At 47.9% G+C, this 24,555-nt stretch overlaps 1 protein-coding gene across 1 annotated transcript; it reads right to left on the bottom strand.

Moving 5' to 3' along the window:
• Positions 1–1,674: 1,674 nt before the first annotated feature.
• Positions 1,675–24,164, bottom strand: Syt11 (synaptotagmin 11). The gene is made up of 4 exons (XM_038311264.1): positions 22,892–24,164; positions 17,114–17,940; positions 5,100–5,223; positions 1,675–4,464 (listed from the first exon to the last, which is right to left on the bottom strand). Exons 1-4 carry the CDS (start codon positions 22,923–22,925, stop codon positions 4,154–4,156), a joined length of 1,296 nt encoding a protein of 431 aa, XP_038167192.1. The 5' UTR covers positions 22,926–24,164; the 3' UTR covers positions 1,675–4,153.
• Positions 24,165–24,555: the final 391 nt, after the last annotated feature.

Raw genomic sequence — 24,555 nt, forward strand, 5'->3', positions numbered from 1 at the left:
GAGGACTCCTGTCTCCCAAAAATAAACAAAAAAGAGTTCTGCAGAGGGCCATGGGGGCATACAGCAGGTCATAACTAGTGTTCAGCACATTGACCTACCAGATAAATGACTCTCTGATGGGGAGCCCCACCTGGTATGGCGGTAAGGCCACTGATTGGAAGTGACCAGTTGCTCCTGTCTGAAATGTCTCTCCTGTGCCACTTCATCCATTTCCTAATAACAGCCATGGGTATTTCCCGCTGCATGTGTGTTTATCTCATGACCATTGGGCACATATATAACTGTGGATGGTCAGGAAGGTGATTTCTGCTTAAAATGCATAATTCGGATGAATAGAAATACTATGATATTTTTCATTATTCAGACTGACATAAGAAAGTAATAGTATTCTCAGTCACAAAAACAGTTAACTTTAGACTTCAGAACATATTCAAAGCAATCTGGTTGCCCCTAGAGACAAACACACGAGGTCACTTCCCTAGGTCAGACTTGAGGCAGTTTGGCTGCCATCACCCAGCAGTGGTGGTCTTTCTGCACGCACTTCTGACCATGCTGGGTCCAGCTAACTAACTGCCATTGTTAAGTCTTAAATTCCTGTGTCATTCTCTGTTTGGAACCCTTGCCACCTCAGAGCCACGTTACTCACTGGACGGTCAGTGTGACCACCTCAGCCTGGGAAAAGCTGTGTGTCTTATCTTGTGTTACGAGATGGGTGGGGCCTGAAAACGTAACACATCTGTCCAGAGGTTGGCTGTGAGAGGAGTGGGATGCAGAGCTATGTAGAGGGCCGCTACAGAAAGAGCTGGGCAGAGGGGCGAGTGTGCATGTGAGTGTGCGTGCATGTGCGTGCGTGTGTGTTGAGCGTGTGAGAGAGAAGTGTGTGTGTAAGAGAGAGCAAACTGTGTGGAAGAGCTGCTGCTACGTGGAGGAGCTGTGCCTAGGAGCCATGTAGAGTGCCGTGTGGTGAGAGAGCTGTGGAGATGAGATGCACAACGGTGGCTGTGTGGATATTTGTGGCTGTGTGGAGGAGGATGAAGCTCTAGCTGCAGAGAAAAGAGATGCAGAAGAGAAATGTGTGTAAAAGAAAGATGTGTAGCCATGTGAAGACGGATGTAACTGTGTAGAGATGTATGGCATGCAGGAGAGAGCTGTATGTATGTAAAGAGAGACATGTGGCTGTATGTAAAGAATGTATCCAGCACCCATTTGGTAGTTTAACAACCACCTCTAACTCCAGTTCTAGGAAGAACTGACACCCTCCCAGCATGTGGGTACTGCACAGACAGCGCACATGCATGCATGTGGGCAAACACACCTACACATAAAATAAATAAATCTAAAACAAAAAAATTCCGTCCTCTCTCCTGGTGGCTGTGGCCTTACAAATCACACCTATTATACAGGCCTGTGTAGCTAGAGTGGCGGACCAGTTTCTCAGTCACGCGAGAGTTGCTGGCCCAGGGCATCCTTTGGGTGCCCGAGTGCTGTCGTCAGTCACAGTCCCCCAGCTTAAGAAAACCAGGCTCCACCACTGCGCCTGTTTACTGTGAATCAGTCTTTATTCTGCACGTGTGGCGCATCAACAAGTCAACATAGAAGACAGCGTTACAGACTGCAGGTTAGCGTCACGGCATTATGCAACTTCACACAGTTCATGTTAGCTTGTTCTGTTTTTTTTTTTTTTTTTCTTTTTAATTTGACACTTTTATTTTGAGTTTTATTTTTTACAAGAGAAGACACAAGGTAAAGAAAGACAACCTGTTTGGAGAGGGATTGTGGTGAGGGTGATGTCACTGTCATGACCAGTACTGAAAGTCTTCCATATCCCTCTCCTGGGTAGGTCACCCTGGTCCCACACAGCCGTTCTCTCTAGTGCAGCACTGCAGATCGTGGCTGTGCGCTGCTGAGAACGCAAAGAAGGAAGAACTCACAAGGGAACTTTTGATATTGGGAATAATTCTCATAGTCCCAAAGAGTCGAGAAATCTACATCGACTGGCTGCTGGGAAATCGGGAGTGACCTTTCCCTAACCTATTCCTAACCACAAGTGCCTTGTGCAAAAAAGCTAAGATGTGACTCTCTTGTCTGTCTCTTGACTGACAGGAAGAGGCAGCCTGCCTCCGCCCAATCAGTGAGCTCTGTGAAGAACAGATGTGAAAGCCAACGAAGAAGCTTCCGGACACGCTGGATCAGGCCTGAGGTAGGAGGAGGGATCCTGCACAGAGGCAGCCCCGAGCCTGGGGAAGTACCAGCTCCCTCCACCCCCCACCCCACTGCTCTGTAGACCCAGAGGAGGCAAGGGATTGAGCTGCGGGGAGATGGGGAAGGGGAAGGGGTGAGGCTGTTCCCCGACTTCTCCGGAGGAGCTACAGAGGCACACACAGCAGGTCGGAGACCCGACTCCACCTGTCACTTAGCATTGCTTCGGGGAAGGAGATAAAGCTGCCGAGTGACTTCTGATCTTTACACGTTAAGGCGACGAAGAGGAACCATTTCGATTTTTTTCCCTAATGGGGCTTAGAATGCTCCCGCCAGGTTTTTGTTAAACTATGTCAAAATGCCTTTTTAGAAAACAAAAAGTATTGTCTCCTATGTATGATACAATATTTACATTCCATGGGTTAAAGGGCGGAGACTGTAGTGGTGTGATCCCAGCTGATGGCCAGACACTGAGTCAGATCACGGGATGCAAAGGTGGAGATGGGCAAGGGCGGAGTGGGTTTCCCTGCCTATACAGGGCCGCTCTGCATTGCCAAGAATCCCGCAGGGGAAAAGCAAAACAGACAAACAAACAAACAAAAAGAAATGAAAGGATGAGTGGGGGGGCAGAGTGGATTCAAATCTACAAGCACTAAGGGAACACCAAAGGCAGTGTCACCACCCTCGCCATGGAAACCAAGCTGGTCAGTGCACCTGTTCTCAGAAGCAAGCTGGAGAGTGATGGTCCTATAGGGAAGTGGGCACTTCAGTTACAGACGATCTTTCAGGCCCTGGAGCAAGCTGCGTCTTACTTGGCTGAGGTCCCCTTCAGGCTCACCTTTCACTCCTGAGTCCCAGCGGAGACTTGGATCTGAGAGCCTGATGCTCGGGCTGCACTGTCCTGCCCCGGGGCAGAAAGGCGGTGGACTTCACCGTGGGGTGTGACTCTCAGCTCTCCAGCCCTGTGCTCGCTGCTGAGGAGAGTGGGGCCCCCGAAGGCATCCACATTATCTCACTATTCAGCCCCAGTCAGCTTTCTTAAGAACCATTACTGTAAACCTCAGGGAGAAAGTCCTGAGGCCCATTTCCTTATGAAACAGGAAGCAACTTCCATCAGCATCTACAGCATGAGGGATGCCAGAGCTTCTGCAGAGATATTTTATCTCCTCCTCCTGTCCCCTTACCTGCAAGTAGCACTCGGGATCAGCTGGTATTCAATGGTACTTCCCTTAGCTGAAGCTGAAGTCTCCAAAGCTTCCAGAGACATCAGCAAGTCCTAAGTCCTAAGTCCTGCCAGCTGTCACTAGTCACGGACTGCCTGTTGCTCCTTTATGGTAAGTGGCTAACAGCAGACACCCCATTCTCAATTACTCTCTCTCCTGCAAACCCCACTGTTCCTCTGCTTACTCCAGACTCTGGACTTGAAACTCAGCCAAAGAGCGGAGACCTGAGAGGTGATAGAAAACAGGATGGAATGACGGGAACACGGGGTTTCACAAGAGTAGACTTTTCTTCTGCTATGATGGGAAACGGGAATAACCCAGAGAAGCCTGATAAAAGGAGGCCAATTTCAGGAGATCAGCAAATACAGTTCGGCACAAAACACAATTTTCATGGATTAAAATCTGCAACTTGATATCGGTTAGGCTAATTTCTTGTTTGTATTAGACATGCAAGTATAAGGTTACATTGTTATATATAGACTGTGGGGTCTTTCCTTCTCTCCCCCCCATTTAAAAAAAAAAAAAAGATCGTCTAGTGCCTTGCAAAGAAGAAAACACTTCTCACGCTAAGAACCGACCTGCAGTGGTGTGCAGTAAGATGCTCTTTGTGTGGTTTGTTTTGTAAGAAATTTTCTTCTACAACTAAAATGAGGTTTTGAGTCAGCTTCTCTGTCATCTCTCCCCGCCGTGTGCCTCCCCAGCCTGGCCCCAGGGTCGGAGGCGAGAAGGAACTAGTACTCGCTCAGACTGTGCCACTTGGCTATGGGCTTGCGGGGACTCTCACAGACCTCTCTCCAGTGTTCCGCACCACTAGTTGTGACACTATGTGCCCCCAGGATCAGCCTCCCCACCACCTCGTTCTTAGTAGTGCGATCGAAGTCAATGACAAGGAACTCAATGCTGATATCAGGCAGCAGGTCAGTGGGGATGTCATAGATGAAGGACTCATTGAAGACTGGGTTCAAAGTGCACTTCTTGACGTGGGTTTTCTTCTTGGCAATGCGCTTTCTGCCGTAGTAGACGTTCACCTTGACATAAGGATCTGGAGCCCCCAGAGAGAAGGAGAGAGACAGGCCTATGACACAGTCCTCTGCTGCACGTCTGGAGCCTAAGCAGCAGTCTTGACCCACCAGATATTCACATAATGATTCATAATAGCAGCAAAGTCACAGTTATGAAGTAGCCATGGAATACTTGCATGGCTGGGGATCACTGTAACATGAGGGCCCATGGGTTTAGAGGGAGGAAACTCTGTTGTCCATATCTTTGCTGACCATCAGGGCATCAGTGGCCGCACCAGACATGCATATACATGAGTCTAGCTGCTTCGGTCGGGGCTGGGGAGACCAAGCAGGTGTGGGGTAGACCACGTCCAGGTCCGAAGAAATCAGGAAGCAGTGTCAAGGGGATAGGGACAGACACTGGCAGTCTTTCTCACAAGTCTCACCTGGCATAAGTGCTGCAGCAAGCACAGGATTTAGAATACCTTTGTTGGCTCACCCCCAGCACCACGGCGGCTGGGGAAGTCTAATGGCCTAGTCTCGGGGAGGAAAAGTAGACAGACTGGGCAGGCCCTTTAAGAGGGCGGGGTCTGGACATGCTGGAGTACGTCAGGGCCATAGTCGGGTGGGGGTGGGGTTGGTTCGGAAGGAGAAACGGGTTGAAGTAAATAGCTGCTACCTGAGAGACCGGTGACATCCATCTTCGGCAAGTGTCTGGCTCTGAGGACCACCACTGTCATCCTCTGCACCACGGGCTGGTATGACAGAGACACCTGGAGTTCCCCTCTGCTAATACACTTCTGCAAGGGAGAGACCTCAGGTGAGAAGCCTGGAGGGGGAGCAGGGGCTACACAGATCTGCAGGGGAGAAGGAAGAGCCTGCAGGAGGGCATGCTGAGGGGCACGGAAGGGTGTGTATTCAGGCCAGGTACAGAAGCTTGGGGAGTCAGCCCGAGTTCTCAAAGCCACACTGGCTGACGCAAATGTTGACTCCTGTGCCTTCTTTCTTTCTGTTGGTGGTCTTGGGAACTAAATTTAGAGCCTCCTGCATGCTAGGCTGATATTCTACCCCTAGCTGGGCCTTTAGTCTCAGCAGTGCAGAAGCAGATGCAGGAGTTTGAGGCTAGCCTTGCCAGCCAGGGCTGTATAGTGAAATCCTGTCTCAAAAAGAAAGAAAGAAAATATGAGAAAGAAAAAAAAAAGAAGAAGAAAAGGAAAAAAAAAAACGTGTTGACCAAGCGGTAGTGTCACGTGCCTTAATCTCAGCAGCTAGGAGGCAGTTAGGTGAGTCTTTGAGTTCAAAGTCAGCCTGGTCTACAGAGAATCCAGGGCTAAACAGAGGAACCCGGTATTGACAGAAAAAGGAAGGCAGACAGACATGTGCTCTACTGAGCTTCACCTAGGACACACACACTCACTCGCATTCATTTATTCTCTCTGCCCCCACAGTGTCTCTTCTACCCAGACTGCTTCAAATTCATTATACATAGGCTTGGATTTACTGCCCACAGCTCCAGAGTGCAGGGTTAACAGAAGTATACTGCCACACCTGGCTCTTTTTTCCTTTTTTAAGATTTATTTATTTATTATGTATACAGCATTCTTTCCATGTATACCTGCAGGCTGGAAGAGGGCACCAGATCTCGTTACAGATGGTTGTGAGCCACCATGTGGGTGCTGAGAATTGAACTCAGGATCTCTGGAAGAGCAGCCAGTGCTCTTAACCTCTGAGTCATTGCTCCAGCCCCTCCCCCCCCCACACACACACTTTGTTTTTTTGAGACAGGGTTTCTCTGTGTAGCCCTGGCTGGCCTGAAATTCACTCTGTAGACCAGGCTGGCCTCGAACTCACGGAGATCCGCCTGTCTGTCTCCCGAGTGCTGGGATAAAGGTGTGACTACTACCGCCCAATTAGTTTACTATCTTTTTCTTTTTTTTAATTCCATTTGTCTACTCGTGTGTGTGTGTGTGTGTGTGTGTGTGTGTGTGTGTGCATACGCACATTTGCATGTCATGATGCACATGTAGAAGTCAGAGGACAGTTTATAGGAGTCTTCTTTTCCTCTATCATGTAGTTTTACGGCATTAGCGCAGATCACCTGGTTTGGAGGCAAGCTCCTTCACCACTGAGAGAAATATCATCACGCCTTTTTTTCTTTCCTTTTTAGTTTCTGTTTCGTTTGTTTCTTTTCAAGACAGGGTTTCTCGCAGGGTGGTAGTGGCACAGGCCTTTATTCCCAGCACTACAGAGCTAGTTCCAGGAAGACAGCATTTCTCTGTGTAGCCTTGGCTGTTCTGGAACTCACTTTGTAGACCAGGCTGACCTTGAACTCACAGAGACCCACCTGCCTCCACCTCTTTAGTACTGGAATTAAAGGCATGGCCACCACTGCCCAGCTTTCTGTTCCTCGTTCTAAAGCAGTGGTTCTTGCCCTTCCTAACACTGCAATCTTTTAATACAGTTCTGCATATTGTGGTGACCCCAACCATAAAATTATTTCATTGCTACTTCATAATTTTGCTGTTATGAATCATAATGTAAATACCCAATGTGTGAGGATATCTGATATTTAAACCCCAAGGGGTCATGAACCACAGACTGGTTCTGGGGATTTAATCTGGGGCCCTGGCATTCTTGGCAAGCTACAGTTTCCAACTGCTGCTTTCAGCTTTTGGAAAAGAAAAAGAAAGTAAAAAAAAAAAAATAAGAAAAAGAAAGTAACCCCTCTGGGAAATACCTTCCGACACAGTCAGCTGTGGGTGTCTTCATTAGCTTCAATTCATTAGCATGAAATGAGGGGCTGGAGAGATGGCTCAGTGGTCAGGAGCCCTGCTGCCCCTGCAGATGACAGTTTGACTCCCAGCATTCACATGGTGGCTCCAGCCATCCACAATCCCAGTTCCAGGGAACCTGGCGTCATCTTTCACTTCTGACTTCCACGGGCACCAGGCATACATACGGTGCACACACAGGCAAAACATTCAAACACTTGTGTGTGTGTGTGTGTGTGTGTGTGTGTGTTATTAGAAATCATTAGACAAGGAACTGGAGAGTTAGCTTGGAGGTTAAGAGCACTGGCTGCTTTAGCAGAGGACCTGGGTTCAATTTTCAGTACCCAAAAGGAGGCTTGTTGTGGAATATTACTTTAACTGCGTAAAGGTGTGTTGCATTTGTTTAACTATGTAAAGATGTGTTGCTGTTTCACCTTGCTTGCCTAAGGTGCCTGACTGGTCTAATAAAAAGCTGAGTAGTGGTGGCGCACACCTTTAATCCCAGCACTCGGGAGGTAGAGTTAGGCCAATCTCTGTGAGTTCAAGGCCAGCCTGGTCTACAGAGCAAGTTCCAGGCCAGGGAACAAAGCTACAGAGAAACTCTATTTAAAAAAAAAAGCCGAATGCCTAACAGCTAGCGAGGAGGAGAGCGATGGGTAGGGCTGGCTGGCAGAGAGGATAAATAAGAGGAGGATTCTAGGCTTGAGAGAGAGAAAGATAATGAAGGAGAAAGGGAGGGACATGCCCAGGGCCAGAAGCCAGGCAGGCACCAGTCAGCCAGACATGGAGTATGACATACAGAATGAAATAAAGGTAAAAGCCCTGCAGCAAAATGTATATAATGAGAAACAGGTTAGATTAAGTTATAAGAGCTAGCGGGACAAGCATCAGATAAGTCTGAGCATTCATAACTAATATTAAGTCTCCTTGTCATGATTTGGAAGTGGCCCAAAAGAAAGCCTGGTCTACATTTGGTGTTCCAATGTCGGGCCTGAATTTCTATATATGGCCTGAGAAAGCTGGGGGGGGGGGGAGATACGGCTCCTTTAAGAGGCTCTGCCATTGGCAGGGCAGTTATAGTGTACACCTTTAATTGCTAGCACTCGGGAAGCAGAAGCAGGCGGATCTCTGTGTGTTCAAATTTCAGCCTGATCTACAGACTAGTTTCAGGACAACTAAGGCTGTTACACAGAGAAACCCTGTCTCAAAAAGTGTCCATCCCCCCCACCCCAAGAAAAAGAGGTTCTGAGTACAGCGAGCACGACTAGCCAGCACATTAAGTAGAAACAATAAGTTAAGTAAAACTGCCTGCCATAGTGCAGGCACCAGCTTCCAAGAGCGGGGGCAGTTGAATGCAGCTCTCAGTTAAACATTTAAACAGGCTTAAGGCTCAGTTCTAACAGACCCAAGCAGGGCAGAGCCATCAGCCAGTGCAAAGTCACTTAAGAGTTTAGGTATGGCTCATGAGGCCAGAAAAGGCTAGAGCCAAGGAGTAAAGACAGGACCAGATGAGAAAAGCCTCTGGACAGGTTACTGTGTGCATAAAAATGTGCAGGGATAGACAGTCATAGGAAAAAAACAAATAGTTTAAAAATAATGAAGTAAAGATGGGGAATACACAGGGATCCTGTATGGTGTTGTGTTGGGTTGTTTTGAACGGCAGCAGTTGGGAGACATGGAATTGTAACAGGGACTGCTGAATTACCGGCCTAGATACTCTAGGGATGCCTTCACTTTAAAATGGAATTCAGAGAATGTATTGTGTTGGGGGAGAGGCTATGCTTTTGTTTCCACAGGAAATGAAAAGCTATGGATTCTTTCAAGGTTAATAGAGATCAGGCTTGATTGGAAGAGACCTCCTGGAAATCCTGCCTACAGACACAAAGAAATAAGCCAAGAAAAAACAAGAAAAACCACAAGACAGATGACATACATGCTGATCCCTCTGCTTGGGAACAATTCTGAGACTGGACAACAAAAGTTACAACTAGTTTTCTTTTCCAAGAATTTGACCATTAATCTCAATTTTCTCAGGGTTCCCTGGAGATAGCATAGCCCCCAGACAACAGGAAGCAATCTAGAGAACATGACACCTACATTCCCAAGAGGTGGACTAGGTGGGTTTTGGTCATTTGGCAGATTATGAATGTTTGTCATTGTTTAGCGGGGACATAGGTATATAGGGTAAAAAGACATCTATTAACCTCAGTATTTTACATTTGTATGGATTTTGGTATATTGATACAATTAAAAGTTATTTTTGTTTTACCATATAGATGTTTCTATACCTTTTAAAATTTTTTCATTTATTATGCATTTAATATTCTGCTTGTATGTATCCTTGCAGGCCAGAAGAGGGCACCAGATCTCACTACAGATGGTTGTGAGTCACCATGTGGTTACTGGGAATCAAACTCAGGTCCTCTGGAAGAGCGGCCAGTGCTCTTAATCTCTGAGCCATTTCTCCAGCCCGTAAATGTAATTCTTACTTGATAACTGTTCTTACTGTATGGTGTTTTACTAATGTTAAAGTTAAAATCCTTCCTTTTTATTTAGATAAAAAGGAGGAGAGGCTCATGGACGTCTATAGCCGCAGTTCCAGGGGATTGGATATCTTCATCAGGCGTCCGAGAGCACTGCACGATACAGTGCAAGAGTGTAGGCAAACGTTCACACGCAAAAGAAAGATAAGTAACTCTTTTTTTTTTTTTTTTTTTTTTTTGGTTTTTCAAGACAGGGTTTCTCTGCAGCTTTTTTAGAGCCTGTCCTGGAACTAGCTCTTGTAGAGCAGGCTGGCCTCGAACTCAGAGATCCGCCTGCCTCTGCCTCCCGAGTGCTGGGATTAAAGGCGTGCGCCACCACCGCCCGGCAGTAACTCTTAAATGAAAGTAGAACTATATAGTTCATGGTTCACTAGACAGTGCTTCACTCCTGTATGGACAGATCCAGAAGACCTTCGGCCGTGAGTACCTGCCATTTTAGCACTTGGGAAGCTGAAGCAGGAAGAATGAGGCTTGAGGTCAGCCTGTCTCAAAACCAACCAACCAAGGTGGATGCTCACCACTGCCTTTAACTCCAGTCCCAGGGACCGGTGTCCTCTTCTATCTCCCTACTCACACAGGTCACACCCTCCACCCAGGCATGAGCACACAGGGGCTGAGTTTGATATCCTGCATCAGGTGGACGCAACCACAGATGCTCACATACCACACAGGCGCGCACACACACACACACACACACACACACACACACACACACACACACACAATTAAAATAAAATGTTCCAGAACAGGTCCCAAAGCTACATGGAGAAACCATGCTTCAGGGTCTTATCCTCGGTGGGCTAATGACAGTCACTTGGCTTAGGAGTGGCTGTTTCTGCTGAAATCGCCATTTTTTTTGGGGGGGGGGGTTTCAAGACAGGGTTTCTCTGTAGCTTTGGAGCCTGTCCTGGAACTAGAGCTTGTAGCCCAGTCTGGCCTTGAACTCACAGAGATCTGCCTGCCTCTGCCTCCCGAGTGCTGGGATTAAAGGTTGCGCCACCACCGCCCGGCCTGAAGTTGCCATCTTGTAGCTGTCCTTGCCTTATGATGGAACTGAAGAACTTTTAGGGCTTGAATTTGGAGAAAGCATAAACGTGGGATAAAAGAATCACATACCAAGGTTGGGTATGTAACTCATTTGGTAGAAGGTTTGCTTAGCATTCACACAGTCCTGTGTTTGATCCCTGGCATTATATAAAACTGAACCTGGTGGAGCACACCTACAATCCCAGCACTTGAAGGGAAGAGACTGGAAGGTACAAAACTCAAGGTTGAAGTCAATCCTTCTCCAGGGTCTAGCGGTAAGCATAGTTCTCATGACACATCAAGGAAACTTTTCTTTGCAACAGGCAGAAACCACCATAGACAATTATAACTAATCAAAATGCAGAGTCCACAGCCCAGTCCCAAATGACAAAGGTTCAACACAACTCCTGCACCTAAGGCTCAGGGATCCTTCTGGAAGAACGGGCAGAAAGACTGTCAGGGTCAGAGGACAGTTCTAGGAGACAGAATCTCACAGCAGATTTCCTGATCTCTGAAGTCTCACCAACAAAACTGCCTAAGTGTGAGCTGAGTAAGGTTTACACCTAGAATCCCACTGTTCACACATAAAACCCCACTGTTCACACCTAGAATCCCACTGTTCACACATAGAATCCCACTGTTCACACCTAGAATCCCACTGTTTACATCTAGAATCCCTCCAACAGGAGTTCAATGTGAACTGAGTAAGGTTTACACCTGGAATCCCACTGTTTAACAGGTGTTCAAGGTCTTCCTGTGTTAAACAAGAGACTGTCTCTAAACTCCAAATACCAAGCTGGAGAGACAGCTCAGTGGAACTTGCTGTTCGTATAGAAGACCTGGGTTTGGTCCCCAGCAGCCTCCTTGTTGGCTCACAACCTCTGAAACTTTAGTTCTAGGGAATCCACGGCTCTCTTTCACCTCCCAGGGCACCAGATACACACGTGGTACACATAAACACATGTAGGCAAAACACTCATACACATTTTTAAAAATGTAAAAGAATACTTTCCTATTTAACACACACACACACCAAAAAAAATCAAAAAAATAAACAAAGAGGATTATGGCTTAGAGCCAAGCACATGCCTGTAACCTAGCTACTACAAAGCCTTAAGAGGGAAGATGGCAAATCTGAACCTAGATATGGTAGCTTGGGGGAGACCCTTTCTTAAACCCAAACCAAAAGCCCTGAAAGCAATCCATGTTTCTTCCTTAAAGCTGTTCCCCAGATAATCTGTTCTTGCAGAGTCACCCGAAATCAAAATTCCTGGGCCCCATCCCTAGTTCTTTGGGAAAACAGACGACTTCTAGTTTTCTCGCCTAAATCATTCCCTCCTGACCTCCTCTCTCACCTCTGGCAGAATGCCCACCCCCATTCAGCAGCCTTTGTGTTCCCCAAGCCTGCAGCCACAACACTACCTAAATGCCATTCCACTCTGCTTCATACTGCTCCCTCGACCCCTCCTCTTTCCTTTCTATCCAATTCTCAATTCAAGTGGCCCTATCAATGGCTCTTTTGAGGTCTGGGAGCTGGGCTGTGTCCCAGTCCCAGACCTAGTGAGGTAAAGACCCTGTTGTGGAGCAAGCAAATGGGGGGGCTGTGGAGGAAAGGTTTTAGCTGGTCTGAGAGAGAGCCTCCACTGTGGTGCAGTGGACCTGGACCAAGATCCTACAGGACACGTTCAGATGAAAGCAGACCGGGGTGAGGACAGCACCACTTCCCTGTAACTACTTGAACACCACCTTCAGAGTAATTTTTGGCCAGATGTCTGCAGGGCCAATACCACTCTAAATCACAACCATGAGAAAATGCAAGAAACAAAACCTGAACATTCCACTGCCTCCGCCTCTCCACAGGAAGCAGCTCTCTTTGTGTTCCTGGAGTATTGACACACTTTTTCTTTCTCCCTTCAGTCCAACAGCTAGACTAGACGACCTTGGAGGTCCTATGTAAATTTGGGATTTTAAGGACCCTCTCATTCCCATGACACTGATCCAGGTAAGCAACATGATCCAAGGAACATTAGAGGCCATCTCAAGACTCTCACGGACTCTGCAGCCATCTCTCTCCCACCTCCCCCAGCCTGCAGTTTTTGCTTCCAGCCTGCACTATTTGCTCCCTTCTCTCCTGTTCCAGGCTTATGAGAAAGGGGGTTCTCTTAGATTTATTAAGTAAAATATAAGAAAACAAAGCAGTTCCTTAGAAAATTTATTTTCAAGGGCTGGAGAGACAGCTCAGCATTTAAGAACACGTGGCTACTCTTCCAGACAACCTGGGTTTGATTCCCAGAATCTGCACGGCAGCTCAGACAATCTGTATAGATCCAGTTCCTGGGAATTCAGTGCCCTTTTCTGGCCTCCGTGGTTATGAGGCACACAAGTTGTGTACAAATATACATGTAGGCAAAACACCCATACACAAAAATTGAAAATAAACTTGGGGCTGGAGAGATGGCTCAGCGGTTAAGGGCACTGACTGCTCTTCCAAGGGACCCCGGTTCACCATCCACATGGCGGCTCACGACTGTCTGTAATATCAAGACCTGACACCCTCACAGACATATATGTGGGCAAAATACCAATGCACATAAAATAAATACATTAAAAATTTACAAAATTAATTCAATAGGCCAGGCATAGTGGCACATACCTTTAATCCCACCACTTGGCAGACAGAGGCAGATGGATCCCTATGAATTCAAAGCCAACCTGGTCTATATAGCTCAGGCCAGCCAGAGCTATACAGTGAGACCATGTCAGAAAACAAAACAAAACAAAACAAAGCAACAACAACCAACCAAACAAACAAACAAACAAAAAAAAAAACCACCACCAAGTCTGGGGCCTGGAGTGTAAGCTCAGAAGAGTGTATACTTAGATTCCACCCAGAACCGCATTACCACAGACGCCACCAACCTGTGTGTGGCTCGGCGCCGAAGCACAAGTACTCCACCGACTAGGCCAGTCTCGGCCCTCCTACCAAGCCATCTCGGAAGGAAGATGATTTGGTTACGAGCTGCAAGAGGATGTCCTGGGCTGGAGATGTAGTTCAGTGTGTCAGACCCTGCGTTAGATCCCCAACCCATTCCCCTAAGCATCTCAACAATAAACAGTATCTTTTCGAGATGAACTGGAAAATAAATGTCTAGTAATTCTTGCTGAAGCCTATGAGGGACACATCAGGAGTAGGCATTTGGGGGTTGTTCTGCTGGGGATCTTGGGGATAACTGAAGGACTGTTGGGTGAAATCAGACAGAACCCCAGGTTCTGACCAGAGATACGGGCTCAGGAAGTGTGGAGTCTGGCAAACTCAGGGGTCCTGTCTGGACCGCTCCTACTGAGATATATTGCTCAGGGTCTTAGCCCTGGCTTCATCCTCATGAAAGGAGTTGATAAAGTGGGAAGAAACTTGGCTCTCCCCAAGAGCTCCTGGCGGTTTAGCAAATGCCATTGTCTGTGCACTCTGCCCAGTGCCCTGGATTTGCGGCTGTTTTGTTTCCAGCCTGAATCAGTTCCTTTTCTTGCCAGTCTCTTCCCAGCTGTAACTGGGCACAGAGCCATCCCCTCTCACAGTGCTGGACTGTGAGCACAGAGTGGACTCGGAGAGTGGTGGGCAGCGCTGGGAACAAGGCAGAGAGTGGAGATGGACACTGGAGCCTCTGGAAATGGGAGTTGGAGCAGAGACCTGAGGAAAGCAGGTGGTCCTGTTACTTCCTCCTTTCTTTTTGAGACAGGATATTACGTATTTCAGGCTGTTCTTGAACTTGTAAGGAAGGCTGACTTTGAACCCCTGACCCTCCTGCTTCTACCTCCTAAATGCTGAGACTATAGGTATAATCCTCCATGTTTTAACCAAAGGTTTTGTGCCTGATAGACAGGCACTCGACCAACTCAGCCACATCCTCAGCCCTCTGTGTGTGCTTCCCCCACTCCCACACACACCAGAGAGGGTTCCGTGCGGCCTGTGCTCAACTCCTGATCCTCCTGCTCTCACCTACCAAAGCTGGGTTTACAGGCCTCTGCCGTGATGCCCAGCTCTAAAAGTCAAATTGGCTGGTACAGGATCCTAGCACTTGGTCAGCAAAAGCGGGAGGATTATTGTAAATTCAAAGGCAGCCCAGGTTACATAGTGAGTTCTAGATCAGCCCAGTCTACATAGTGAGATCCAGGACATAGAGGGTAAATAGTAAGACCCCCGGTCATGAAACAAAACAACAGAAACCAGTGCTGGAGACACAGCTCGGTTGGTAGAGTGGCATGCACAAACCCAGGACTACAGAAAGGTGAGTGGTGGTGCACACCTATAACCCCAGCACTTGAGAAACGGAGAAAGAGGAATAACAAGTTCAAGGTCATTTTCAGCTCCATTAGATTCTGTGTAAAAATTAAAAACTAAAGCCCCCCTCCATTTTTTTTCTCCTTTGCCTGGGGAGTGAAGCCAGGGCCTCTCCCATACTAGACAAGTCCACTTTCACTGAGCAACATGCCCTGTGTTTCTGTGTCCCCAACTCCATCCAGCCTCAGAGGGTGCAAACAAGCAGAGCAGCGATGTGTTTTCATCCAGTGAGAACTAATACACTGGGCATGCTACCTGTGTCATCATCATAACCTAGCAAGGAAGGCAATGTTGTCGGCTGAGGAGAACAGACTGAGAGGAGTCAGGTGCCACAGTCACACCTCACATCCCTGGAAAGATGCAGCGCCAGGCAGCCAGTTCCAGAACCCCAGTGCATACACTCCCTACTGCGCTGCTTCCTACCTGCGGAAGAAGTGAATGAGCCACCAGGATGGATGGCTGTATGCGCTCTGCATTTCTGAAATTAATTCCAGAGCAATGTTCCCAAGTGGGACAGAGGGAGGAAAAGCAGTGTGGAGGGCTTATCCTCCTCTAGTGCAAACACGGGACAGGAGTAAGAAAGGAAAAGTCTCCGTGGCAAACGGTAGGGCCTGGAAACTGTGTAGTATATTACGCTGCATTTACAGCAGGCTTATAAAAAGACATTCCCTGGGCCGTGGCGATGCACGCCTTTAACTGTAGCACTCGGGAGGGAGACACAGGCGGACCTCTGAGTTCGAGGCCAACCTGGTGTACAGAGCAAGTTCTGGGACAGGCTCCAAAGGTACACAGAGAAACCCTGTCTCGAAAGACCATACACACAAAAATAAATAAAATAAAATAAATTTAAAAAGACATAAACAGGGCCTGAAGAGATGGCTCAGTGGTCTTGCAGAGAACCAGCAACTGCATTAGGCAGTTCACAACTATCTAGAACTCCAGCTCCAAGGAATTCAACAACTTCTGGTCTCCCCAGGCACACACACACACACACACACACACCACCACCACCAACAACAACAATAATAAAAATATTTCTGAAAGAAACACTCAGGGACCACTGAGATGATTGAGCAGGTCAGCGTGCTTGCCACCAAGCCTGTTGAGTGGAAGGGAAGAATTGATTCCAGAAAGTTCTTTTCTGATCTCCACACACTTGCTGTGACACACTTGTACTTACACATGTGTTCTCCCAGACATATACAAATACATAATAAATAAATGCAATAAAAAGACATGTACAGAAGAAAATAAAACACACACACACAGCACAGTGTTGGACATAGTAGTGCACACTTATAATCTCAGCACTTGGGAGGTAGAGGCAGGAAGGTCAGGAGCTGAAGAGCATTCTTGGACATTCTTCAAGTTTAAGGCCAGTATGGGCTACATGATACCCTGTCTCAAAAAAAGAGAAAAAGAATAGAAAAAGGAAAAGAAAAGAAAAAAAGAAAAAACCCACAAATAAATAAAATAAAATAAGACAAAAGTTGGTGGCACAAGCCTTTAATCCCAGCACTCGGGAGGCAGAGGCAGGCGGATCTCTATGAGGTTGAGGTCAGTTCATTAGTAGGTTTTGAGACAGTCAGGGATATATGGAGACCTCTTCTCAAGGAAAAAAAGACATATTTATGAAAATATTTGTTTACAGATTTCCAGGAGTAGGAGTGCATGCTCCCTCAAGGAAGATCACAGGTGTTAGAGCACTGGGCAGCCCCCTCACTGGGTACATGGTGCAGGGGCTAGGGCTGGAGGACCAGCCTGAACAAGCTGAATGCAGCATCAAGGAAGCGACTAGCCTTTTTGTCTTCCAGGGTTTGACTCTGAGAGGAACACATCTCCCAGGTCTTCTGTTTTCCTCTGACTGCTGCTTACGTCTGAGAGCTCAGATCTCAGTAACTTCTCTGTCACCTGGCTTTGCTACCAGCGCTCCCTTGACCCTCCCACCTCTCTACTGAAATCTGTTATGCCCCAGCCTGCCATCCCTCCCCAGCACACTCTTCCTCCTCACCTGGATGTTCCTCTTGATGATGTCTCTGATCAGCTGAACCTTGCCTGTGCTGGGGTCCACACCAGCCAGCGGCACCATGACCTCCCCAATGACATCATCCCGAGAGAAGCGATCAAAGCTGAGCACGAGGAAATGTAGCACCAGATCCTGTAGCTGACTATATGGGATGCCGTAGAAGGTGAAGGTCTCATCAAATACAGGGTCCAGAGTCTTGCGAAGCACACGGGTCTTCACGCGATGCCGCTTGTCAGGAAGGATGGTCATCTTGATGTAGGGGTCAGAGCCCTGGGTCTGCTCATCCATCACTGGCAGCCCATGGGCCTCTTGGATCGTTACCACCAGAGCTTTTTTGGGAAAGTTATAGTCCACCGAGAAGGTAAGGGATCCTAGCATCACATCTTCCTCTGGTGATGATGGGGAGGTGGCTTTGCTCTCACCAGGGGTCAGGCTTGTCATGGGGCTCCTCAGTTCTTCCCCGCAGTCTATTTTGATGGGTAACTGGTCTATACAAGATGCAGAGCTAGGCCCCCTGGGGTCCTTTTCTTGGCCCAGCAGGCCAGACTCTGCCGCATTTACTAACAGGTTCTCTCGTCCACTCTCCCTCCGGGGACCATCTTTGTCTCTCCGAACTTTGATGATTTTCTTCTTGTTGCTGAGGGTCTCTGGGTAGATGCTAATGCCTTTCAGCATGTGAATAAATTTGTATGGCGGGGTCTTGTGCTTCTTCTCCACCTGCTGGTGGCAGCATGTCCACACAAAGACAGTCACGGAAACGCACACCACCAGGACAGAGGCCCCAATGAGGCCAGCCGCCACTGGTGACACATCTGAAGGAAGAGAGCAGAGGTGTGTCAAAACAAGACTTCTGCTTCTGTCAAGAGAGTACCGTGGGGCTGAGCTAGCCTCCATCCAGTCTCCACAGTGGGAGCCCAGGAGGTGACCCGTATTCTTGTCTTCCTGCTAAAGTCAGGGAACACATTTGCTTAGCTGCTGTTGCTGCTCTTGTTTGAGACAGGGTTTCTCGGGTAAGCCTGGCTGTCCTGCAACTTTCCATATAGATCAGGCTGGCCTCGATCTCACAGAGACCCACCTGCCTCTGCCTCCCGAGTGCTAGGGTTAAGGGTGTGTGCCACCACCACCCAGCTTATTCTTTTTTTTTTTTAAACTTTATAGCATTTGCAGATTTGATTGGTCAGTTTTATTTGTGCTTCCCAGAAAGCTGTGCCCTGAGTGTTTGAAGGTTGCCTTTTGTGTAGGAATTTGTTACCCAGGGCGTGAGCTGTGTGTTTGGTTTTAGGAGACTGATCCAGTACACCCAATACAGTCAACAACGGTGTTGTCTTGCTAACTGATTGAGAGCTGTGTGGGAAAGGGTATGGTATTGAGTTTAGTTGGTCTTGGGAGGGTGAGCAGGAGTGGTCAGAGTGGGTGCAAAGCTAAAAGAGTATTGAGCCAGGTTGGAGAGATGGCTCAGTGATTAAGAACACTCACTGCTCTTCCAAAGGTCCTGAGTTCAATTCCCAGCACCCGCATGGCAGCTTACAACTGTCTGATACCTTCTTCTGAGGTGCAGATATACATGCAGACAAAGTACCAATACACATAAAATACATGAATAAATAAAATAATAAAAATAAGTGTATTGAATCATTATGAGCGTCTCATGCCAGCAAACAGGAGTCTGAGGCTAGGAGGCTATTGCAAGCTGAGAGCTAGCCTGACTCTAATGTCTCATCTAGCAAGCTTCAGGTCAGTCTAGATTACCCCAAAAGTCTACCTTCGCCGGGCGGTGGTGGCACACGCCTTTAATCCCAGCACTCGGGAGGCAGAGGCAGGCGGATCTCTGTGAGTTCAAGGCCAGACTGGGCTACAAGCTCTAGTTCCAGGACAGGCTCCAAAGCTACAGAGAATCCCTGTCTCGAAAAAATAAAAACAAAACAAAAAATAAACAAAAAAACTCTACCTTAAAAAAGAATGCTGGTGGGATAGCTCAGTAGGTAAAGGTGCTTGCCACTAGAGGTCCAGTGGTCTGAATTCATCCCCAGAATTCACATGGTGGAAGACAACTGCCTCCTCCTGCAAGCCCTCTGACCTGTATACACTTAGCATGTGTGTGTCCCACCCAACAGAATGAATAAATAAATGTCGAAAACAGGAGAAAGAAAGAGGGAAAGAAACGAGCTCTAGGTCTCCAGACCGTATACTTTTTATCTTGTTATCAAGTCTCTGGTCCTAGGTCCCTAAAATGTGTGTCTGTTGTATGCTGGAGTCTCATTTATTTTCTTAGCATTTCAAATGGGAAGAAAATGTCAAATGCATTTCCTTTCCTTTCCCTCCCTCCCTCCCTCCCTCCCTTCCTTTTTCCCTTCTTTGGAGATAGGCTATCACTGTGTAGTCCTGACCATCCCAGAATTTGCTTTGTATTCCAGGCTGCCCCTGATCTCAGAAATCTGGCTGACACTCCTGAGAGCTGAAATTAAAGGAATTTGATACCACATCCAGCTCAAATATAATTTTCTCTTAAAACCTTTCTTGCCATGTAGCCAATCCAGAGCACCAAGCACTTAAGCCAATCCACAGCGAAGTGTTTCCCTAGCACTGACAACCTTGGGTCAGGCTGTGGTGGTGTGCGCCTTAATCCCAGAACTCAGGGAGCAGAGGCAGGTGGACGTCTGTGAGTTCAAGGCCAGCCTGTTCTACGGGGACGAGTTCCTAGCCTTTAATCACAGCAGATTAACTGGGAGGCAGAGGAGGGGAATCTTTGTGAGTTTTAGGCTAGCCTTCTCTAAAGAGAGACCTAGGACATCTAGAGCTACATAGAGATAGAAAAAAAAACTAAAAAACAAAACAATCATAAAAGAAACATGAAAAAATGAAAATAAATAAAAAAACTCAACCTTTCCCACTCTCTATACTCTTAATAACCCAGTCTGTCTTCATGGACCTTACCACTATCTGCTCTCTCACACCCTGTGCGTGTGAAAGAGCATATAAAGCAGGCATGATGGTGCATGACTTTAATCCCAGACACTGGGAGGCAGAGGCCAAAGGATGTGTGTGAGTTTGAAGCTAGCTGGGTCTACAGAGTGAGTTAGGACAGCCAGAGCTTCACAGAAAGAACTGATCGCAATCCTGCAACCACCTCCCACAAAATAGACTTCCAGCTACTTTTTAGAAACCGATTTAAGCCTGGGTGGTGGTGACGCACCTTTAATCCCAGTACTTGGGAGGAGGTGGCAGGCAGATCTCAAGGCTAGCCCGGTCTACAAGAGCTAGTTCCAGGACAGGCCCCAAAACTAAAGAGAAACCCTGTCTCAAAATGAATAAATAAATAAATAAATAAATAAATAAATAAGTGGATAAACAAATACATAAATAAAATAGATGAAATAAAAACTGACTTAAGCCCATGCCCACATGAATAAGGAAAAAAGGTAGTGAAGTTTAAAAATACCCAGGTAACTACAGAAAAGCCAAATCCCATGGAACTGGCTTTGTGAGCTGCCTTGTGGGTGCTGGGAGGTCCTCTGCAAGAACAGCCAATGCTCCTAACTGCTGAGTCATCTCTCCAGCTCCCTTTCTTTCTTTTCTTTTTCTGAAAACAGGGTCTCACCCTGTTCTCTGACTGTCCTAGAAGTTGCTGTGTAGACAAGGTTAGCCTTGAATTCAGAAGGTTCTGCCTGTCTCTGCCTCCCCAGTATGTCATTATGTCTGGTCTCTGAAATTTTTTCTAACTGAACATTTCATGGCTCAATGAAAGTTTGGAACCAATAAGAAATGAAGAGTTTTCATGTTCAATAAAATAGGTGGGGGCTGCAGATGGCTCAGTAGCTAATAGCACGGACTGTCCTATTCCAGAGGACCCGATTCAATTCCGAGCACCCATTCTTCCTGTGGGCTACTCCTTTAGTCTCAGGCCTGACTGCTGACACTTTGCTCCCAAAGCACAACCTTTCACTGCCACTAAGACCGGTGTCCTACAGCAGAATCAGAATGAACTATGGCAGCAGCCAGACATTACTTCAAACCCTGAGTCGTTCGTTCATTCGGACTTTATTCTAAGCTTCATTCTCCTGGTCTGGTGAGTGCACATAACAATACCTACGTTGGAAGGTGGCTAAGACCAAGAAAAATACAGTATATAAAAGTCTGATTCCCCCTCCCACAGGCTGGGCTCGGTGTCATCTACTTTCAGAGGACTCTGGAGTTGCACTTAGAGAAAGGACTCTGCGGGAAAGAGGCTGTGAGAAGAAAAAGAGTAGGAAGAAAAGCCTGGGTTTCTCATGCGATCACAAAACAGGTTTCAGTTTGGGAAACTCAGGACTCAGGAAGCAGACAGTCCAGCCTTGGGGTCAAAGGGGAAAGAGCACTGAGGGTGTGAAGATCCATGGTGTGATGCTTTCTCTGATCTGATGTCTCACTATGTTGAGAGAATACAGAACATTGGGTTCTGTTCTAGTCCTTGAAACTCTTACTTGCAAGAAAAGCTATTTTTTTTTTCTTTTTATAAAAGCTGAATTGTGTCTCCACCCTAAATTCTGGAACCTAATGCTCACCCCCGGATTGTCTGAGGGATATACTCTCTCTTGATTAGGGGTAGGGGTGGGAGGAATATACTCTCTTAATGAATGTGAAGGTTCTAGACTTGGAGCTACTCTCACTGGACAACCCCAATCACAGGGCAGTTTTATTTTACTTATTCATGTGGTCAGGAAGCACGGCAACAGAAGTTCGCTCTCCTCAATCGTTATGGAGAAGTTGCCCCAAAGGAAACAACTTGGACAAGGCCTTCTTTCCTTCCTCTTTTCCACTGCACTTTCTGCCCTAGGGAGTGCAAAACTGTTGTTGGAGCCCAGAGGGCTAGGTCGTAGACCAGCGCTCGGAGAGATGACGTAATGCTTTCTGTGGTACACAAAGCGGCCTCCCCCAGGATGGGCCTCTCTCGCCCCTCCCCACAGCCAGGAGTGCCGCCCCCACCAGCACCAGCACGGGTGACTCCCCCTTTTTGAAAAGCCAGACCAGGGAAACAGGGAACAAAGGCCCCGGAAGAAGCGCCTAGGCACTGCCAGGAGGCTCAGAAATAGACATCACGTCATCTCTCCACCCGGCGGCGCCAAGCGCCATTTGGTAACACCGGGAAGGACCTCACCATTACGGTGCAGAACGAAGCTTGCAGGGCTAGCATTTTGCCCCAGCCCTAGCAACCCTCTGACCGGCTTAAGGAGTGGCTTCCTTTCAGCTCCCCACCCCCGCACCCTGCTTTTCCCGGAGGCCTCCGCCTCCCTTGGCTGCAGCCACACAGCCCATAGTCTCTGTGCTGCCATCTTGACGCCCCATCCCCCCCTTGCCACTTCCCTCTCCTGCAGCCCTCAGAAGTAGGAGGGGGAGGAAGGGGCACCGCCCTGCGTGCCCCCAGGGGGAGGGCTCGGCCTACCACCCCACCTCTCTTCCTCCAGAAGGAGGGGTTCACATCCTCCGCATGCCAGCCATTTCTCACCCCAGGCGGTGCTGACAGCGCACCGTGGAGGGCTTATGGTCAAGGTTTTAGCATCCTGGACTCGCCTGCCCTCGGTGGCACTATGGCCTTGCCAGCCCCTGCAGCCCGCAGATGGAATCCAGGCGCTGGTCACTGCCTTCTACTCGTCACCTGAGGCCCAATTCTAGCAGGGCCGGCAAGGAAAGGATCCCATCTGCACTTCACTCCCCGCCCATTCCTCAGCTATCTGGCTTTGCGGCCGGCCTGATGGCTTCGAAACTAGTTTGTCAGACCCTACTTACCAAAGCTGGGGCGGATATTTGTGATCTCAGCCATGTTGTGATCACAGGGCTGTTGATAGCAACACTTTCTGCAGAGGTCAGACAACTTTGGGAATCTGGGTCAGTACCGAGGCCGCGGCTGTGGACCTCCAGATCAGGGGAGGGGAAGGTGTCTGGTCCACTGCCCCTGCGACAGTCCGATCCCCGGTTGCTGGCTGCGCTTTCCTCTTAGATGCTCCAGGGATGCTCTGAGCTAAGGATGCAGGTGCAGCCAGACTGGTCCTGATGCGAGATAGGCTCCGCCTCTCTCCGAAGGGCCCTCGGCAGAAGACTCCGCCTCTGCCCGAAAGGTTCCGGAGGAGACTCTTCGAGAGGAGACCCCTCCCACTGCCGCGTTTTCCCCGAGAATGAGGCTCCGCCTATTCACACAGGCTGTGGGCGCTGGGGAAGAATTGCAAAGCCCGGTAGGAAGTGTAGGTGTTGTGCTAGCTAGTTCAGTGGCAGATTCCTGTGACGGCGGCACTGGAGTGGGCGAGGCAGGAGAGTCAAGGACAGCCTCGGCTAGGTCTCCACGCAATGAAGAGAAGGAAGATAGTCGCCTTAGTGTCTTCTGAAGCTGTGCTTCTAGTTGCCTGGGTTTGTACAGAAGGAAGCTGAACCTTCTGGGTTCCAGAAGTTGTGAAAAGCAAATTACATGCTGTTTCAGCATTGACTGCCTTTGTTTTAGTGCATTCCTGGGACAGTGAAGGCAACTGCGGAAACTTAAACTTGAGAAATCGATTAAAGGGGCAGGATGATCATGAGTTTCAGGGTAATTGGGGGTGAGTGTGGGGGGTATCAGAAGACCCTGTGTCAAAAAAGCAAAACAATAACAAAAGACCTAAAATGGACTGGGAGATCAAATCACCTAAGATAACGTGAGAACATTTTTCATAGTGAAGAATTAACACTTTGACAGAGGCAGGTGGATCTCCACGAGTACGAAGTCAGCCTGGTCTATAATGCAGCTTCAAGGACAGCCACGGAGGTTGTACCGCCAAACCCTGTCTCGAGAAACTAAAGAACGAAGAAAAAAGGAAGGATATAGTGTAGGTATGACTAACTGCCATATCTTGAGTTCAAGGCTGCCTTTGGTTTTATGGTATCTTTCTGAATTGTAGGAATTCTCCTTTTCATCCTATGTTCCAGGTATTTTGTGGGAAGGGTGATTAGTTGTCAAATTAAACCATGGATTTCCCACCCCCATTTTTGTGTTGGATAGTTAACTAAAAATAGAGAAAAATGGGACTGTTCCTCTTTCATCCCCTTCTTCTTCTTCTTCTGCTTCTTCTTCTTCTTCCTCTTCCTCTCTCTCTCTCTCTCTCTCTCTCTCTCTCTGTCTCTCTTTCTCTCTTTTAGAATAGGAATTTCTCTGTGTAGCCCTGGCTGTCCTGGAACTCACCGTGTAAACCAGGGTGGCATCAAACTGAAAGATGTGCCCGCCTCTACCTCCTGAGTGCTGGGATTAAAGGCATGCACCACTAAGCCCGGCAGGGAAGTGCCTTTCATGCTTTTATTTAGACAAGACAGAGAAGTTTGTGCTGAGAATAGCTTTGAACTCTAGGTCTTCTTGCCTCCACATTCCGAGTGCTGCCATTACAGGTGTGCACCACCAAACTGGGCTTATTTAGCGTTGGTATTCAAAC

This window comes from Arvicola amphibius, chromosome 14 (genome assembly GCF_903992535.2).
Source record: "Arvicola amphibius chromosome 14, mArvAmp1.2, whole genome shotgun sequence".
NCBI lineage: Eukaryota > Metazoa > Chordata > Mammalia > Rodentia > Cricetidae > Arvicola > Arvicola amphibius.

Excerpts from the sequence above, each read along its gene's own strand:
- Syt11 (XM_038311264.1), bottom strand. The coding sequence starts at position 22,925 with ATGGCTGAGATCACAAATATCCGCCCCAGCTTTG. Across the intron at positions 17,941-22,891 it reads AAATATCCGCCCCAGCTTTG|ATGTGTCACCAGTGGCGGCT; the intron begins GTAAGTAGGGTC and ends CTCTTCCTTCAG. Across the intron at positions 4,465-5,099 it reads TGTCACCGGTCTCTCAGGTA|ATCCTTATGTCAAGGTGAAC; the intron begins GCAGCTATTTAC and ends TGGGGGCTCCAG.